Genomic DNA, 19,751 nt, shown 5'->3' with positions numbered 1-19,751 from the left:
AAAAAAAAAGCTTAAAGAGAGTCACAGCATTTATATATACATAAAGAATATGTGTGTGGGAGAAAAGCAAAAGTAATCCCTGCTCAAGCTGGGGTTTTAGGAACCGAAGTCAGCCCAGCTCCCCTGGCTGAGATGCCAGGCCACAGCGAAACCAAAGAGTATAATTGCAGCGTGGGCCTCACTGGGAATCCATTGCCTCTGTTCCCACCGCCTTATCCCTCAGGCTCCTTCGGGTTGTGAAAAAGAGATATTTCCAATGACCTTTGATGGCAGGTGTCTTAGGCCGGTTTACCCATGAAACAGACTCTGAGACAAAGATTCACATACAGGAAGTTTATCAGGGAGGCTCTTAGGAGCAAAACACGAAGGGAGGAAGCGAAGCACGCTCATGCAGAGGGATGAGCTGAATTGGGCACAGCTGCGGTCACGGCCTCAGCCACCCCATGGGGACCTCTGGAGCCCGCGGTCCTTCACAGCTGTCCTGAATTGAGGCAAGGGGGCTCAAACTACTGTGTCCCTTCACACTGACCACTGGATGTAGGCTGCCCCCAAGGAGGGACATAACCTTAACTGGCACCCTTTGGGCAACCCAGCAGCAGCCAAGATGCTGGGGAAGTAAGTGTCTCCATCCTGAAGGGGGCATCTGGTCACCTACTGTGGTGCCCACACCCCTAGGATGGTAGTAGTAGAAGGGAAGCGTCTGATGCTCAGGCTACAGTGCTCAGCCACCTTGGCGATGAACTCTGAGCTGGCTAGAGAGAGGATGTGACCACCACCCTAGCCTAAGCCTCTGTCACCTCACACCTGGATTACTAGCTGCCTAAGCCTCCCGGACCTCTGTTCCCATTTTCGGACAGCCAGAGCAATCTTCTCAGATCTTAAATCAGATCATATTGCTGCCTTGTTTAGCCCCCCACCCTCATGGCTCTTCCTGCACTTAGCATCCCCTCCAGAGCCCTGTCAGGGCCCCCAGGCCCCAGCTACCTGCCCGCTCCCTCACTGCTCTCCTCCTGCTGGCCCTTTCTGTTCTTTCCCACCTGAGGGCTTTTGTCCTGGCCTTTCCCTTTGCCTGGAGTAGCTGCTTCTTGCTGTGCAGGGCTCAGCTCTTGTGTCACCTCTGCAGTGAGGTCTTTCCTGACCACACAGTAAATTCACTCCGCTTGTCCATGTACTCCCTTTCGATTTTCTTCACAGCACTCTTCACTAAATGAAATCATCATGTTCATTTTTTGGTGAACATGTTTTGCCTGTCTCTCGTAATCAAATACAAAGCTTTCTGAGAGCAGGAATCAGCACCTAAAAGAGGACCGGCCCAGGGCAGGTAAATATTTATGGAATGTCATGAGTTGTCCATCTGCTAACATGGAGGCCATCCATCAGGCAGAATTTCATGAAAATCACCTGATTGGCTTATGACCTTCCTCGCTGGTGTCTAGTCCTATCGAGGTCAGCTTGGCTGGGGTGGTAGTCCCCATCCTGTCAGCCGTGCTCAAGGTTGCAGAGTTGGCATCATCTATCCAACCCAAGAGATGCCGTGGTTGCAACCTCAGAAAAGAATCGCGTGTCAAATCTTCCTCAGAAGGGGGCTCCACAGAGCTTCTCCGCTCTTCTCTGGTGCAGAGCCTCGATATAGCCAGTTACCTATCTGCTTGTCCGTGTCACTCTCAGTTACCACAGTCACAGGCCTCTCATCTTTCTCCCTTTGGCTGAACACACAGCGGCCTGTGTGGTTTGGGAGCTCAGTCACTTGGGGGCTGATGTTTCTGAGCGCTGAAGCCACCTTGGATTAGGGCCCAACAGTTTACCCCTTTGCCAGCTGAAATCATGTGATGTTGAAAATCTCTTCTCAAAGGTTGGAAAGCTTCCTGGTGCTTGATATCTTTTTAATTTCAGCTCTCTGCTATTAAATGTGTTTAAATAAAAATTACTGGTGCCATTTACTGAGTGCCCGTTGAAGACCAGGAGCTGTGCTAGGTCCCTAACTCAGGTGTTCAGGAACTTGCCCGAGGGGGCCCTGAACCCAGCTTTGTGATACTCAGACGCTGGCCTCCTCCCACTGCAGTACATGAAAAATTAAGGAGATAGGAGGAGCTACTGTGAGTAAAAATAGCTACTGTGAGAAAAGTAAAATATGACAGGTCTTTCTTCAGAGATGAACGAATGAGTTTTATCTAAAAAGTAAAGGAGAAAGGAAAAAAACCCCAAAAAGTAAAGGGAGATTCTTTCTCACCCCCACCCTGTATTCCACTCGTATTATTCCATCCACTCTTTGAATACCATTCATAATATTTTTAAAATTTAACTAATAAAGATTCTGCAGAATGTGTCCACATTTTATGTTTGGAAGTCTTTGGAGTTCTTCAAAGCTTGGCAGGAGATGGGTGAATTAGTTAGATCTCCACTTTTGTCAAACAAAGAAATGTCCTGTGGACAATATCTGCATCTTTTCTGCCTACGCACAGTGGTCCATTCGCATAAAAGTGATCCTTTGGAAGATGTTCTGTGTTTTTTAATCATCCCTAGAAATAAAATCACAGCTCCTGTCTCACCTTCCATTGAAGTGTTTTCACACTCCAGGGAATTGCTTACCGTCAACTGAATATAGAATTCGGTGGGCGTTAGTTTCAAACTGATACTACTCACAGCTGTCTTCAGGATCTCAAAAAGGTGTCAAAGTGGCCTTAGAAGGTGTTTCTCATTCCGAGAACAGGTTGAGTGATTCTCTTTGTTCCAAAAGCCTCGGGGCCTCAGACTGTGGATTTCCATCAAGGGAAGATATGTACTTTCGGGCACTTTCTCTTGAGAATTGAATGGAATTTGTGGTATTGTCTTTGCTATGACCTGATGGTGCAAGAGCGTAACTGCGCTCATAAAGCAGTGTACCTTTAAGACAATTTATTCTCCTAGTTTCACATTAATGGAAAGAAAGGAAGAAATTTTTTTTCTGGATCAGAAACAACGTGCTGTAGTGAAATTGCATGGGCATTAAAATCAAACTCGGATTTGAATCCAGCAGCCTCACTTACAATGACCTTGGCATAACCTCCCTCAATCTCAGTTTCTTCATCTGTAAAATCAGGATCATCCTCCTTTCCACTCAAGCTTGTCATAAAGATTCATTTATATAACCTGTGTCAATTTCCTTACATGGTTGCAGAATTTCAGGTGGACCGTAAATAGGCAAGGAGAGACCACATCCCCTCTTTATGTTCCTGGTTTATTTAGCCCAGCATATGGAAGCTGGGTATCAGCCAGCAAGGCAGATGCAGCAGATGATGCTGTCTTTAGCCCCCGGGGTCCCTAATGATGGATGCTCAGCTGCCTGTGACACTAGTCAGGTCTCACAGGCTCAAGAAGCTTAATTTTGTGCTGCCCCATAGCCCAGTTATATTTGGGACTGACATCAACCCTCAGGAAGAACTTACAAAAACATTCTCTGTCCTTAATAAGGAATACTAACGGACCTCTAGCCCCCTTCTGGTCCTGCAGCCAAACAACCTTGGCAAAGCCCCACATCTTTATGGGTGGGGCACGGGAGCAGAGGCAGAGCCAGGCTCCAAGGGCTTCTTCATCTCTTCCTCTGTCTCTCCAACACCCTGGAAGCCCTTGTCCTGGGATAACACAGGGCACATGGGTGTTTAATAAATAGTCATGATGATAATGATGATGCATATCTGGGCTTTAATTTACATGTGTTGGTTCCATTATTGATTTTATGCTCCTCAAATTATCCAGATAAAGTCACAATCAGTTTAAAAACAATTAGTTTAATTTTGCATCCGAGGTCCAGCGGGAGTCTATTCTTTCTCCAATAATAATCACATTGTACAATTAATGAATTTCAGTTGAGATCAGTAGTGTTTGGGCTAATATGGCATTTTTTCTTTGTTCTTCTTTGTTTTGTTTTCTATTTAGGGTCAAGTTGTGTTCCGGAACGGGGAGAGAATGGGGACCATTAAATTTACTCAATTTCAAGGTAGGCTTTTTGATGCTTATTCTTTCTAATTGATGAATTCTATATTCAAGGATGTTCTTTTTATGCAATAAAATACATGAAAAGAAAGTACAGTGTTCCAGATAAGAGAAGGAGTCAATAGAAAGCACTTCTCTATGAAAACATTAGCTTCAACTTATTTAGAATATTTTTTCTCAACTGCATTATTTCTCAGGCCTATTCAGTCTTCCCACATGACTCAGGCTTATTGAAAGTATGGGGCGTGGCAGTTAAGTCAATGCCAGTATTCTGAGGAATCTTGCATTGTTTTAGTTTTAGTTTATAGAAATTTTCAAATATACTCTAAAGTCGAGAGAATTGCATAATGAACCCCATGTTCCCATTACCCAGCTTCAACTGTTTTCACCATTTTACCAATCTTGCTTTATCTTGACTCACTCCATCCCCCACCCCCTTTTTTTTGCTGTAATGTTTTAAAGCAGCTCCCAGACATTATCTCATTTCAATCTATAAATACTGCAGTATGCATTTCTACTAGATAAGGACTTTTTAAAAACATAACGACAATACTATTATTGCACCTTCAACATTTAAGAAGTTTTAATATGCTTTATTCTGAGTCTATGTTGATCATCTGATTATCTCGAAAATGACTCTATAGTTGGTTTGTTGGGGAGCCCACACAAGGTCCACTCATTGCATCTGGTTGATGAGTCTCTTTAGTACCTTTTAATTTACAATTGTCCCCCACACACTATTTACAGACCATTTGGTTTTTTAAGAAACCAGATCATTTGTCAGACTTTTCTCCTGTCAGATTTGGAAGGGACCTCAGCAACCATTCAGACCACATTCCTCATGTGATGAGGAGGAAACAGAGGTCCAGAGAGGGACAGTGGCTTGTCAGAGCCCACAAGGTGTCTTTGAGGAGCAGGGCTGGGTGTTCTGCCTGGAGGAACTTTGGTTCGGCCCGGTATGGTCATTAGCACGGTTGTTAGCCAGAACCATGAGACGGACCTTTCATTAATGCAGTGTTTTTCAGTATCTGGATGTTTCTAGAAAATCCAGACACAAGAGCAGAGCCTTCTGTGTCCACTCACTTGGAGCAGATCCCAGAGTCATCAAGGGGAAGGCAAGAAATGAGATCGAGTTATTCAGTTTCATTCAGACAAATCCCAACCAAATGCAGATCAGTCAGGAGAGGTGTTCTCCAGTAACTATGGCTCCATAATGCAATCTTGTAGATTTACCCATTTGTCTTCCTGTGGCAGGTAATTGAAATGCATGTCAGCTCTCTGGTGTGCACAAAAGATGTAATTTTAGGCAAACGTAATTATTTTCCCATTTGTTAAGTCTTACTTCTTCATTGGCTGAACAAAGTAAGCATCTTGGCAAAGATACTTTTTTTTGAGTGATTGCAACTAAATTCTCTTGTCACATTTCCAGTTCTCCAATTATATCATTCTGGGAGAATATTTTGTAAATTATTGATTGGCCAATCACAGCTACAAATGCGTGCCAATTTTATTGCCTTTTTTTTTCTGAATGTTAGGATTAGACACCAACTCCAGTGACTGGTTTTAGGCATTTATAAGGAAAGCAGTGTAGCAAACAGTAGTTCAGAGGTGGGTTTGAAACCACCTGAGCTCAAGTCACTGTAGAACATTAGGCAAGTGACTCACCTCTCTGAGCCTCAATGTCCTCATCTATAAAATAGGGATATGATCCTACCTACCTTCTCGGGATGTGGGAAGAACTAGATGAGATAACACAGAGAAACGTGCATGTATTTCTTGCTCAGCAAGTAGTAGCAATTATGATTAGCATTTAGTCAAAAATTATGATACTTTTCTGGGGCAAATCCACGTTTTCTTGGTGTGTTGAAACCCCCAGGTGCCTTTTTGTCTGCCTACTCTTATAGCTGCTCCCAACACTTAATGACATGTAGGGTGTCACATGGGGCAGTGCCTTAGAGATGATTTCATCCCACTGCTTCATGGTATAAGTGGAGAAACTGAGGCCCAGGGAAGGGAGGTGTTCCTCCCAAGGACACCCATTTGGCTGGTGGCAGAGAAGTGACTAGACCTCGACTTTCCCCAAGTGCCAGCCTCTGCGTGTTCACATGTACACCTGTGCCTGAGTGTCCTCCCTTTGCCACTTCTGTGTCCAGCCTTTATTGACTATCAGAGCTGGGCCTTGCAGATACTCCTATTTACATGTTTTTAAAACAGACATTGATCCTGTTGGCAGAGGAATGCTGTGCTGAGGGCATATTCTTATCAGCACAACAGTTAGTTTTCCAAATTTAGAGGCTCTCAGAGGTACCTTGCTGCCAAGATGGAGGGGCATTGATTTATTGAGTGGCTGTCCAGGCTGGAAGGACTCCTGGTTGTCATCTTATTTCAGAGGGGAAACTGAGGCTCAGACACAGAAAGGGACTTGCTGTGGGACAGCAAGTTCATTCCTTTCCTTCTCTGGGCTCATGGTTCACCTCCAAGAGAGGCTGGTCTTCTGTCTTCTGGGACCTTCCCGATATCTACCCAGAGGATGGGCCTGCCCCCAACCTTGGGGTTACTAGATCCTAAATTGCCTCATGCCACTGACTTCAAAAAAGGCTTCTAAATGGGGTCACCATGCTGTTTTCTGCTGTGCCCTTCAAGCCCTCTCTCTCTCCCCCTCACGCTCTGCCCTCTTCTAAGAGGGGACGGTGGAACAGCAGAGTTGACTCATAAACAGCCAGCCCCAGCAGTGGGGCTCCCTTTGCAGGGTCTCTCCTGGACTTACACCCAGGCTGTCTCAGTGCTTGCTGGCAGCATCTTGGAAGTTGGCCCATCCCACCATCCCTCTGAAGACCATGAAAGATGCTTTTTTGGCTTCTTGTTTGTAAAGTTCCTGGTGCCTTCTAAACCCTTTTATCTGTAGTAGAGGAAACATTTTGTAGGAGGCTCTGTTACCTTCTTTGTAAAACTAAAACACAAATTAGTTGGAAATGGGAGGCAGTTTGGAGAAGAAGACTAAAAGGGGAGCCAGGAATCCATGGTCCTGTTCTACTTTTTTTTTTTTTTGGCTGCTTTGGGTCTTCGTTGCTGCGCACGGGCTTTCTGTAGTTGCGGCGAGCAGGGGCTACTCTTCGTTGCAGTGTGTGGGCTTCTCATTGTTGTGGCTTCTCTTGCTGTGGAGCACAGGCTCTAGACATGCAGGCTCAATAGTCGTGGCTCGCGGGCTCTAGAGTGCAGGCTCAGTAGTTGTGGCGCACGGGTTTAGCTGCTCTGCAGCATGTGGGATCTTCCCGGACCAGGGCTCAAACCCGTGTCCCCTGAATTGGCAGGCAGATTCTTAACCACTGCACCACCAGGGAAACCCCTTGTTCTACTTTTTGATTCCAGAGTTGTAGCATTGGTATCACAAGAGCCTGGCACTCAGTAGACCCCTGGTACAAGTTTATTAAATTAATTTGGAGGCAAAAGACCTGGATTCAAGCCCTTGCTCTGAAGTTTACCAGCAGTGTGACCCTGGGCAAGTCACTGTATCTCCCTAAGCCTCAATTTCCTCCTCTGAAAAATGGGATGACACTAATGCCAACCCTGCCTGTCCCCTGGGGCTGGGCCAAGTGAAATTTTGCTCTATAAACTCTGGGTGCTAGGAAGCTAGTCACATTACTAGCATGCTACCTGGTTCCTGGCTGGCTCTTGGTAAATGTTTACTGATCTGGTGAGTGATCCTGCTCTTGGAAATTTGAGAGCATGCTCATTTACTCCTGGTTTCCAGTGGCTTGAGTCAAGGCAGAATGTCTGACAAACAGCAGTTAGTCTTGACAACAGAAGTGTGAACTGGATGATGGTGGCCATTGTTGTTTCAGGCTGGAGAAATGACTTTTTTTTGCAAACTGAGGAATGCTGGATAGACAGAACTACTCTAAAATAATGTGTCAGGGCTAGCCCCACGGTCCCTCTTGAGGCTGAGGCATTTTGTATCCAGAGAGAGTTTCAGAGCCCTAAACATGACCTTCCTCACTCTCAGCTTCCCTCCATTTACTCTGTTTTCAAGGCTTCCCAGAGCCCCCAGTCCTAGGGGGTAGGTGTGGCAGATGCCATCAGTGTCCCACCTGTAGTCCCTGAGCATCCATGGTTCCAAACAAGCACCTTATTAAGAGCACCTACACCTCTCACCCTGTGCAAGGAACAGGACAGATATTCAGGGATTTATTGCTTCCAGGGCAGCCCTGAGCCAGGGCTGGATGAGAAGTGGAGGATAAATCCCCCAGCGTCCTTCACACTTGGGTGGAAACTCCCAAGAACTCCAAGTTATGTTCTGCTCTGTCTCCAGAGGTCCCCATGGGATTGAGCCTCACTTGTCCTCTCAGAAACCTGCTCATTAATGCACCTTGCCCTGGCTCCCTTGCCTTCTCTGTCTCACCTCCCCACACCCCTATCAATGTGTTGGAGGATCACCTCCCAAATAAATTACATGCATTCTTAACTCTTGGCTCAGGCACCATTCTGAGGGACCCACCCATGGCAGTAGGTAAGGTAGGTATTAGCATCTCCTCGGACACATACCTTGGGTGCAGTGGACCTAACCCCCTTTCAACTCCAAGTTCAGCACCCCTCCCCCATGCCATCACTGACTTGCACCAAACCACATGTAGATGAGGATGAATACTAGGGAATTGGGGTTTTTTTTTCCCCTTGAGAGAAAAAAGAATCCATGTTGCTAATGAAGTCTAAACATGGCTCAGAATTTGCAGCAGGAAAGGAAGTTGAGTGAAGCCATGATTAGAGCTTGTTTATGCTGTTCTTGGTGAAATCTCAGCATCTGCCGCTCTAACTCACCATCCCTGCCTTCATTAAGCCTGTTTGTAAGAATCGCGGTGAATGATAATCTGCTTGAATTTGGACTGCTTCTGTGCAGCATAAAGGACTCAGACTTTGGAATTTTATACTTCGCCACCTGATTTGAAGGGATGGGGTCTTCCACCGCTCTAACAACGTAATTGTCATTCAGAAGGTACCTAGTGAAGTGTAGGTGTGTCCTCCCCATTTGCACACATTAATTACCGTTTGGTCTTCCAGCGTAACAGATACGGTTCTATGCAGTGCGCATTTCCTGAGCATCTGCCAGGCGCCTTACTAAGTCCTCTGGGGAAGCCAAGTTGAATAAACCTCTACCCCCCGCCACTCCCCGCAGGGGCTTCATAATTTCTCTGGCCAAGTGCCAGTGCCTATAAAAGCAGGAAGATAATTTCCCAGAACCTACTAGAAAATTTTGGGAGCTAGTTTGACTCTAGTTTGAGACTCTTAAGGCTGATTTTTAATATCCTCTTCCTTCTGTTAAGGCATATATTATAGCTCTCTTCACTAAGCCATGGGTCTGGAAAGGCCAGTTTTTTGGACTGCCACTCGACTTGATTTTAAGAGTGGAAACATAGTCCACTAAACTGCAAGTTACACCAGAAGGGTTGTGGGTCAGCAGGAATGGAAGGGCACACGTAAATATGGGCTCTTTCAGGCTGGAAGTCTGACCCTGACTGTGATACCTCCCAGCCCCCATGATCCAGGGCTTACCTTTCAGGGAGCTCAAGGAAGATGGCTTGAAAGACAGAATTATTTAGCAGACCTTGTCTTTCATTGAGCCATAGATTCTCCATGTTGAAGGCAACCCTGACTTTCCTTTATAGCATTGTCTCTACTTGAATGCCTCCAGTGATGGGGAACTCACCTCCTCTCATGTGGAAAGTATGTGAGCTTCGAAGCAGACATGCCTAATCATTGCTAGCCAGGCACTGTGGCTTAATCACTCTGAGACATCATTTCAGAACTTTTTAATTTTATTTTTATTTTTTTGAAAGTAAGTTTAAAGACACTTTACATTAGCTTATTTTATTTATTTATTTATTTATTTATTTATTTATTTATTTTGGTCACGCCACACAGCATGTGGGATCTTAGTTCCCCAACCAGGGATGGAACTCCTGCCCCCTGCATTGGAAGTGCGGAGTCCTAGCCACTGGATCACCAGGGAAGTCCCTCGACATTTATTTTAAAATAGTGAAATGGGACTTCCCTGGTGGTCCGGTGGTTAAGACTCCGCACTTCCATTGCAGGGGACATAGGTTCGATCCCTGGTTGGGGTACTAAGATCCCACATGCCGTGCAGTGTGGCCAAAAAATTAAAAATAAAATAAATAAAACAGTGAAGTAAAAGGCGGCGATTGTTTTCCTTGCTTGAGAGTGATGGTGAGACTCTAGTGACATGAGGCTATGAATGAGCCTGGCTCAGTGACTAGCACAGAGAAGAGCTGTGACAGCTGTTGGCTTCCTGCTCCTCTCCTGGGCACTCTTCACAATGATACCAGATGTACCCCCTCCAGAATTTCTTGAGCAAAGTGCCATCTTACTTCCTCAGGACACACTTCACACTCCTCATTTCATGGAACGTTGTTATCACTGGTCCATGAAAGCCCCTCTTATTTGTTTGTTTATACCTTTATTTCCCTCATATTCTCATATGCCACTCCTGCCTCTCCCCAAGAAAGGCAAACATTCTAAGTGTTTAATGCAGATATTGTGTTTGTATGTGTCTTTGCAAAATGTGTATTGCTGTTTTGTGTGCATATTTTGAATTTGCATCAACATAACTGGATTACATACTTTCTCTGCTTTTTTTTCAAGCAAAAGTTTGGGCTTTTGAAGCTTCACAACGGTCATTTCCTGGCATCTGCACGCCAGTACTTTGTTTTTAAGATACCTCCATGTTGCTATGTCTACATCTAGGCTGTGGCTCTCACTGCTCGTTCCACGGGATGTACGCCCCCACTCTCCCAGTGATAGCCACTCAGGTCACCTTCTACTCCCTTGTAATGAGTGTCCTTGTACATGTCCCCTTATGAACCCAGCTGGGTATTTCTTTAGGACAAATCCCCACAAGCTGAATTGTTGGGTTGGAAGGTGTGTAAACACCCAACATGCCTAAAGTTTGCCAGACGGCTCTTGGGAATGGGCATACCCATCTCCACTCCCACCAGCATGAGGAGTCCTGTGTCCCTACCTCCCACCCACAGTTGGTGTTTCCCAGCTCTCTCACTTTTTGCCAATCTAAAGATATAAAGTAATATTATACTGTGGTTTTGAAGGTCATTTCTCTGGTTACTGATGAGTTTGGACGTTTCTTCCTGTGCTTGTCCGCCACTTGTTAATTGTCAGTTCTGATCCTTTGACCACTTTTATTTTGAGGGTATTGTCTTTTTCTTGGTGATTTCCAACCTTACATAATCTAGGTTTCAGTCCCTTGTTGGCTTTAGGCTTTGCAAACATCTTCTCCCCTTCGGTTACTTGTCTCTAAACTTAAAGTCCCTGGTGAACAGAAGTTCTTAATTTTGATGTGCTATTTTTTTTTCTTTCTTTTTTTGATCCTATGGTTTGACCTGCCCTCCAGGTCCTAGCTGGGCACGGGGGTTACTGAGATGGGTAAGACACAGCCCCTCCCCTCAGGGAGCCCCCTGGTTCAGTCAGGAGCAGACACAGGACCCCGACTGAGTGTGATACGTCATTCAGAAGAGAGGTGCTCAGCTCCACCTGGCAGATTCTAGGAAGGCTACCTGGGAGAGGTGGCATCCAAGATGAACTCTAAAGAACCAGTGAGAATTACCCAAGAAGAAGAGAGAGAAGGTGTTCTAGGTGCAAATAGCCTATTGTATCTGTATGTGTTCTGTGTCCCCTCGGGTATTCGGCTTTTGCCCTGAGCCAGTTTGCCTGTAAGTCACTGGACAGATCTACCCTTGGCAGGATTATTATACTTCTGGGGCATTTGGCCAGTGTCCACCTAGTCTGTTAAAAATCTCAAAACAAAGGTCAGTGAAGTTAACTTATTGAAAATGCGACAGTGGCATACTGTTTGTGGATAGAGACGAGTGTGAGAGAGAATCCAGGCCAAGGGAGCACCGTCGCTCTCTGCTTGGTGATGCTGAGAGGTGCTGCTCAGACCTGTTTCCACCCAGTGGGAGGAGAGTGACCATCTAGGGCCTGTCCACAGGGGCAGGGTGTGTGAGGGGAGTGAAAAATCACTTCCTGGGGAATGGCTGGCCAGCCTGGAGAAAAGCAGAATCAAGGGCCGAAATCAAAATCACAGTGTTCCCATCTCTGAAGCACGGCCAGGAGCACGAGTTGCTGTGTTGTGTGGCCCCCAGGCGGAGCTAGGACTGTGAGGGCAAGTCTCAAGAGAGCAGACTTTAGCTTGGAGTGAGGAAGACCCTTCAAAGCAGTTGCAGAATCATGGAACGAGAGCTGGAGGGCACAGAGATTTCCCCGTCTAGCCCACTTGTTTTATCAAGACCCAGGCAGAGGATGGCACTTCCCTGGGGCTCCTTACTGAGGAGACGGCAAAACCAAGACCCATTCCAGGGACCCTGTCCTCCAGCCAGAGCTCTTTCCTTTCCCTGAGTCTGGGATTTTGTTAGGGAGTCCTAGAATGGAGTAATTTGATAAAATCTTTGATGTTCATTGAACCAAGGTTGTCTTTTGTTTTACACCTCAGAGTTTTACATTTCTGTATGTTTGCAACAACAATTAAACTGTAAAAGACACTCATACTTCACGCAATGCAGACCTAGAGTCAGTTGAGGCAGAATGAGCATTTGGGGGTGAGGGGAGTAGAGCCCAGGAAGCAGGGTGTGGGAACCAGCTGCAGCAGGAGGTTGGTGACCCTACACCCAGCTCTCCCACCCAGGGGCTGTGATACGGGAGGGAGGCAGGACCGCTCTGTGATTGAAGCAGTTCCCCAGCCCTGTCTCAAGGATGCTCTCAGACCCACAGCCAGGGAGTATTTTCAGACTGGACTTTTTTGGCAACCTAATTTTCACCAATAGGACTTATTTTCTTTATGTATCATCCAAATCCAAAGTAGGAAATAAAGAAAAAGAAAGAATGCACTTTTTTAAGAGAATCCTTTTTTTTTGCACCACAACAAGGAACCAGTATTATTCTGCAGGAAAAGGGGCTCTTTGTTTTATAGTATTTTGAGCCTCTGAGAACAGAAAGTGTCAGCATTGCAGGGTCCTTGGTCTAATCCAGTGGTTTTCAACTCTAGTTATGCGTTAGTCAACTTAGGGAACTTTTGAAAACATGGCCACCCAGGGTTCACTCCTCAACCCCCCAGAGGTTTTGGGGGTTTTGTTGTTTTGGTTTTTTTTTTTTGGTGAGAGCAACAGAAACTCTGATTTAACCCCCAGAGGTTGTAATATAATGGATCCATTTTGGGACCCAGGCATCTGAATTTTCTAGAAATTCCACAGGTGACTTTAGTGCCTGGCCAGGACTGAGAACTATTCAAACCCCTGCAGTGCGCTTTGTAGATGGAGAAACTGAGGCCCAGAGAAAGGGAATCATCTGTCCAGGGTCACACGATAAGTCAGTGGCAACCTACAGCAGGGCTAGCGGGGCAGGGAAGGTGGCCAGTGACAGACTCATCGCCACAGCCCCTCTCGCTCTGCTCTGTTCAATCTGCTGCCCCCATGAATCCTCTTTCTAGTCTTTCCGCAAATCCCGTTCCACAGTCTTCACATCTGTATCCAAATAAGTGGTCGATGTTCTTTGCACAACAGAGTTACCAAGGAACGCAAGAATTAAAAGTTGGAAGTGCCCACCTATCATGGTCACCACCTGGCTGGGCCATGGGTGAAAGGAAGAACACAGGGGAAACCATCCTTCCCCTGCAGAGCCAGGAGGGGCCCTGGGCAAAGTGCAGGGGATGCGACCCTATGCTTCCTGGGACCTCAGAAACGAGATTTCAGGTTCCACTCAGGAACTGACCAGCTGGCAGGAATCATAAGGCTTGGGCACACCTAGGGCATGGCTACAACACAGCTTCTCACATATCACCCATGCCTTGAGCCCACAGCAACTAGGGAGGAACAGTACTCAGGGAAGCCTTCCTGGAAGAGGTAGATAGGGTTTGGACATGTTGGTTTGGTAGAGGAAGGGGAAAGCTACCTTCCAAGCAGAGGGACCATTGTGGGAAACAGTGGTAGTAAGAAAACACAGGGAATGTTTTGGGACCTCACAAATAGCTCACAGTTACTTTTGTCGTGACTCAAATAACTACAATTTATTGAACACTTACTCTGAGGCCCCAAGCCAGAAACTGCCTATAGTCTCCTCTTTAGTCCTCATAGGCACACTGAAAGTTGAAATTTTACCGTTACAGCCATCCACTCACAGGTCACAGGCTAGAAGGGAACTATTACTGGCATATGGGAATAATTTTACCCACTCAGTAGTGCTGGGTGATGCTGCAGTCACTAAACTGCAAGGTCAGAGATTATGAATTATTTCTTAATCTTTGTAACTCCAGCCTTTAGCACAGAGCCTAGAACGTAACAGGCACCCAATGTTTATTGAATGAATGAATGAAGTGATTAAACTAAGGGATTTAGTGTAAACATCCTTCATCGTCCAGATGTCCAAGGTCAGCTCGGTCAAGGATGAGGACATAAGCTAAGCTTCCTCCACCTACGCTGCTGCTTTTGAGGGATTCTTTATTATGAAATACCTGGGCCTGGCATGCAGTAGGCTCTCAGTAAGTATGGGCTGAAGGACCAGCAGCCCTGCTCAGTATGGGTAGGGAAAAATGCTCGGAATTTAGAACTAGGGGAGTCAAGTTCAGGCACCCACTTGGTCGCTGCCCAGCACTTGGCTCTGAGTATTCACTTAACTGACATGAAGCTCCTCCCTCACCTGTAAACTGGGGCGAATTATGCCTGATTCAAGGTTTGCTATGGAACCCTGAATGCAGGAATGTGTGAAACCCCCCACCCCACCCAGCCTCCCAGCACTGCCCCCGGGGAGAGATTATGGCAGTTATGGTCATTGCAGGAAGCCGTGCCACGGGATGGATGGTACAGCATTGCCAGCCACACCACCGCCTGGCTCCTGGTGATTTATTCCAGTCAGCCTGCATATTTCATGAGCTGCCTCCCCACACCAAATAAATAAATCAGGGCCTCCTCCTCTGAGTAGTAGGAGCTGATTATGGCTGAGACTTCAGAAGGCCAGAGCAGGGATGCTGGAGCTCCCAGCAGAGTCTGCTGATGTGACATTTAGGAGCTGGGTGACCCCCGCAAGTGACAGCCGCCTACACAGCATGAGGCCTCCCAAATGGCAGGGAGACCTTTGCAGGGAGAAGGAAGTGACTTTTACAGCCCTGTTTTCCACGCCACAGTTAAAGGAATGCAGGCAGAAATGTAGCCTATAGGATTCCCTGTTCCGTTTCCTGAATCCTTATAAGGAACCAGCAGCGCACCTGCATCTCTGCAGAGACATTCACTTAGAGCCAGAGGCCCAGCCCGCAGCTCCTCTGGCCATGTGCTTGGAATTCCTGCTGTTGTGTCGCTTTATAACCCCTGGGCATTTTGAGAACCAGGGTCTGCAGCTCTGGGTACCTGCCTGCCCTGCCGGTGGGCAGGGCGGCACTCCTCTCTGTAGTTATTACACTCAGGAGGCACAGGTGGCCTGTGGAACTCAGCCCAGAACTGTCACCTCTCAGGGATCCCATTAAGGCAGGTGCATGTCGGAAGAGCACAGCTGTGGGAACAGTCCTGGGTTTGAACCTGGACTCTGCTCTTAGTATTAGTGGGGCTTTGGGCAAAGCCACAACCTGCCTGAGCCTCGGTTTCCTCCTCTGTAAAGTGGGACTGAAACCACTTAACTGCACACAACTGTGAGAACTAAACAAGAAAAGACATCTAAAGGTGAATCCCCTTGGCCCCTCCCTGCCCACTCGCCACCATGTCCAAGACTGTGCTCCCCTGGGGGCCCCACTCTCTACTCCTTGCCTTTGGCTCTTTGCCTCTAAGCCCACCTTTCCCTGAATCAGCTTCATCTGTCATCAGTATTCCCTCACAAGCCTTGAATGGACCCTCTGTTCAAAGGGCTTCTTGTGCCTGTCTTGGTGGCATGTGGCATTGCTGGCCAGCTCCCTTGTGAAATTGTCCCTTTCCTTGGCTCCCAGGATGCCCACTCTTGTCCTGGCGTCCTCGCCCCTCTTTCCCAGTCTCTTGTAGCGTCTTTGCTCTGCCCATCCCCAGGGCCTGGATGGGGTGGGAAATAGAAATGATGTTCAGATAGTGGGAGGCTTACTGCCAGAGGGATGATGTGTTTTTGTCTTCCAGTCTCTAGGCCTCCCCTGGCGTAGGGGGAGCAGAGTGGTCCCTGCAGTCCTAGAGGGCAGAGCCAGATGACAGGGAAAAGTTACAGAGAGACCATTCAGCTAACGACCCTGGAAGGACTTGCTAACAGGCAGAGAGTCCAGTTACGGGGGGAGTAGGCTCCCCATCTATACATGTACAGCAAAGGATGGGTGACCAGTTGATGAGACGACGTGAGAGGGTATTTGTTCCAGCCCAGATCAAGGTGGAGGTTTTGTGATTCTACCTGGGAAAGGCACTGGGGAAAGGAAAAGCCTGCAAGAATAGAGCCAGAGCCTGTAGGGGAGCAAGAGCTGGGACAGGAGCACCCAGACAAACACAGGACTTGGATCTAACCCGCCACTGTCTCTTGCTCCTTGCAGACAGCAGGGAGGTGAAGGTGGGAGAATACAATGCCGTGGCTGACACGCTGGAGATCATCAACGACACCATTAGGTTCCAAGGTAAGGCAGGTGGCTTCTCAGAGGAGGGGGCCTGCTCAGGTGCTCCCAGGCCTGCATGTTGTCTGAGGGTTGTGGATAAGCTCAGAGTCCTTGGCTCTGTGGGAAAGAGGAGAGGAACATCCTCTCCTCTCAATCCATGCACTCGCTCACTGAGGACAGGGTACCATCACCACGTGGGAGCTGGGTTCCAGCCCCTGGGAAGGGTCACTGGAATTTGCATGGAGTGCTGGCTCTCACCAAAGCATCTGTGTTTAAACTGTTGAATGGCCAGAAGTAATTCTTTTTATGTGCAGCCCAACTAAATTTTGCTGTGTCACCTCCTCAAAAAGACATGGATGGGCTGGTAATAAGGCCTCTCCACTTGCTGCTCTTCCTGGAAAACCATTCCCTCTCTTCTGCTGGAGAACTTCTCCTCAACATCGAGACCCAGATCAAATGACACCTCCTCTGTTCAGCCTTCCCTGATGCCCCCCAACTGAGTTAACGGCTCTCTTCTCTTTGCTTCCACAGTCTTTTGTCTCTGCTTTTCTCATGGCCACTGTCACTTGGCATTGAAATTAGTAGGTTATTGGACCATGAGCTCCCTGACTGGATCCTATTTGAGTTTAAATTCCTGGCACCAGCCAGGGTCTGGCACATGTTGGGGTCTCAGTGACATGTGGTGAAAAAATAATACATGATTGATCAAGTAAATGAATGAGTGGGTGGGTGAAAAAATGAATGAAAGGGTAAGCATATGAGTCAGTGAGGAACTGGGTGGATGGATGGATGCATGTGTGGATGGGTGGATGGGTGGGTGGCTGGATGGATAGATGGACAGCCTTGTCACGGGGTGGCTGTGGAAGAAGCTGCCATACCCATAGCATCCAGATGCTGTTACTTTGATTCCACTGGGAATGCAAAGAACAGACAGCTGGCTTTCTGCACCTGGAGTTCCTTCTTACATCCAAGGCCACCAAAGAAGACTCTCCCATGAACCATTTGGTTAGATTTTGGACCTATGGGATTCCACAAAGCTCCAGGTGGCCTCAAAGAGGAGGTGTGGTCTTCACAGTCCCACCTGAGGGAGCTGTCACCAAGCCCATAGGCACTTATTACCTCATGGAGCCACAGAAAAATTCTGAAAGTGGGTGGATAAGTCCTGTCATCCCTGTTGTACAGATGAGAAAAGGGATCAGAAAACTCCAAACTCACACAGCCTGTGAGAGGCAAAGCCAGTTCTAAGCACGAGAGTCTGATCCCCAAGATAGGGCTGTTTGCTCCTGGACGCAGGAGATCTGGGTTTGCTGAATAAGAATTCTGGGTTTACAAATTGAAAGAAAAATTCAAACAGAAAATAAATAAGAGACACAAAACAGAACTGAGAGGAAAAACATAAATAAAAAAAACAAAAAACCCAGCCAGGACAATAGCTATAGTTAGGAAGCGCGAGGCCAGGATAACACCGAGGCAGCAGCTGTTCCAGGCTTGCCTCCTGCTTCTCAGAGCTTTCCTGCACCACCCGGAGGGTGGATAACCAGTCTCTGAACCCAGAGCCGAGCCAGGACACCTGGGCAGAACCCAGCTCTCCTGTCTACCCCCCGCCTGGGTTCAACTCTCACCCAGACCCCTACACCAGCCTACACCAGATGGGTTTTACCCACCCATCACCAGTCTAACTCCCTCAAATCCATTCTGCCCTCAGCTGTCATGTCACACTGAAGAGGCCTACACAGTCCCCATTGCTCACAGCGAGGGGCCTCTCCCTGGGGTGGTTCTAAGACCTCCAGGAGGGGACCCCGCCCCACTTCTCTGCCTGTTCTTTCAGGTCTCCCCAGCCAAACTGCTGACATTTCTGCAAATGTGCCGAGACCCTACCATGCCTTCACCTCTGCTGGGCCAACCGCCCAGAATGCCCTTTCTTCCATGTCTTCCTAGTAAACAGCCAACTACTTATCTTCCTGTCAAGACCCAGCTCCCACATCATCTCCATTCTGTAGCCTTTCCTGACCCCATCTGGTGGAACTGCACTCAGCCCCCTGCTTCCTGCTCAGGCCTCCAAGGGCCTGATGTTCTCACACCACCTGGACCCCATCACTAGAGTCAGTTTGCATTGGATTAAGGCACAGGCTTCAGGGCTAGGCAGATCTGAGTTCAAATCCGGCCAGCTTTGCTACTTAATAGCTATAAAAGCCACTTAACACCTAAAAAAATGTTCCCTCACCCCGTAAAATGGGAGTAATCTTCTCTACCCATGAGACTTAGATCAAGTGAGAAAATCTCTATTAAAAGTGCTCAGCTCATGTTAAGCATTCAAATAAATGTGCCTGCTACTCCCTTTTTTTAAAAAAAAAACATGGCTAGTGTGTAAGTTCCCTGAGGACAGGAACTGTGTCTTGCTTATCTTTGAATCACTGGTGCCCCACGCCAGGCCTGACAGTTGGAAGGTGATTATCAGTGATGATGCCCATCATTGATGAGGACGAATGAAGGAAGGATGGTGATGAATGGATGAAGAATGAATGAATGGATTAGGTGGGGAGCGAGAAACGGGACTGCTGCTGTTACTAACACTCCTGATAAGCTGTTACCATTTGGCTTCCATAATGACTTAGCTAAGATGCACGGTGAGAAGGTGCCATTGTGGGGGAAGACAAGGTGGAATAAGAGGAGATGTTGATTTTCTGAAGTTGTTTCTACACAAACTAGTGGTTATAGTAGTCACATACCCTTTGATCCAAATCTAGCCCCCTTGCTTCGTGCCCAAAGAGGAGCTTATTTCCACCAAGAACTCATGGGCACTCAGAGCTCTTGTGTTCGGGATCCAGAAGGTGCCTAATGCAGCCCAGACTATGTGCGGGGTGGGGGGAGGAAAAATTTCCAGGTGTTGCGCTTTTACTTCTGGAAGCAAGAGATGGTGTTACCTGTATCACCTTGAGTCTGCTTTTGCCCTGACTTTCGGCCCTTGAGGCCACTCTTATAAGTGTTATTTTGCATGTAAGTGCTTAATGCTTTACATTAACCAAGCCAGCAGGTTTCTAGCTGGTTTTGAACCTGACAGTTCCCTCTACTGCTTAGATGATTCAGACTCTTTTTATCCACTGAATGTTTCCAAACACATTTGAACTTGCCAGCAGAGTTTTTTAAACAGATGTGCCGGCGAGTTCTCAATCCC

The 19,751-nt window shown here is 47.2% G+C and overlaps 1 protein-coding gene across 1 annotated transcript in view; it reads left to right on the top strand.

The window, feature by feature from the left end:
• Positions 1-19,751, top strand: part of GABBR2 (gamma-aminobutyric acid type B receptor subunit 2) — a 375,844-nt gene that overhangs the window by 269,824 nt on the left and 86,269 nt on the right. The window contains exons 8-9 of the mRNA XM_059070981.2: positions 3,916-3,976; positions 16,517-16,597. Of these exons, the coding sequence (XP_058926964.1) occupies positions 3,916-3,976; positions 16,517-16,597 (142 nt within the window). The remainder of the gene's footprint in view (positions 1-3,915; positions 3,977-16,516; positions 16,598-19,751) is intronic.

The sequence above is a fragment of the Kogia breviceps genome, chromosome 8, assembly GCF_026419965.1.
Source record: "Kogia breviceps isolate mKogBre1 chromosome 8, mKogBre1 haplotype 1, whole genome shotgun sequence".
Taxonomy (NCBI): Eukaryota; Metazoa; Chordata; class Mammalia; order Artiodactyla; family Physeteridae; genus Kogia; species Kogia breviceps.
This window is presented reverse-complemented; position numbering and strand designations above follow the sequence as displayed.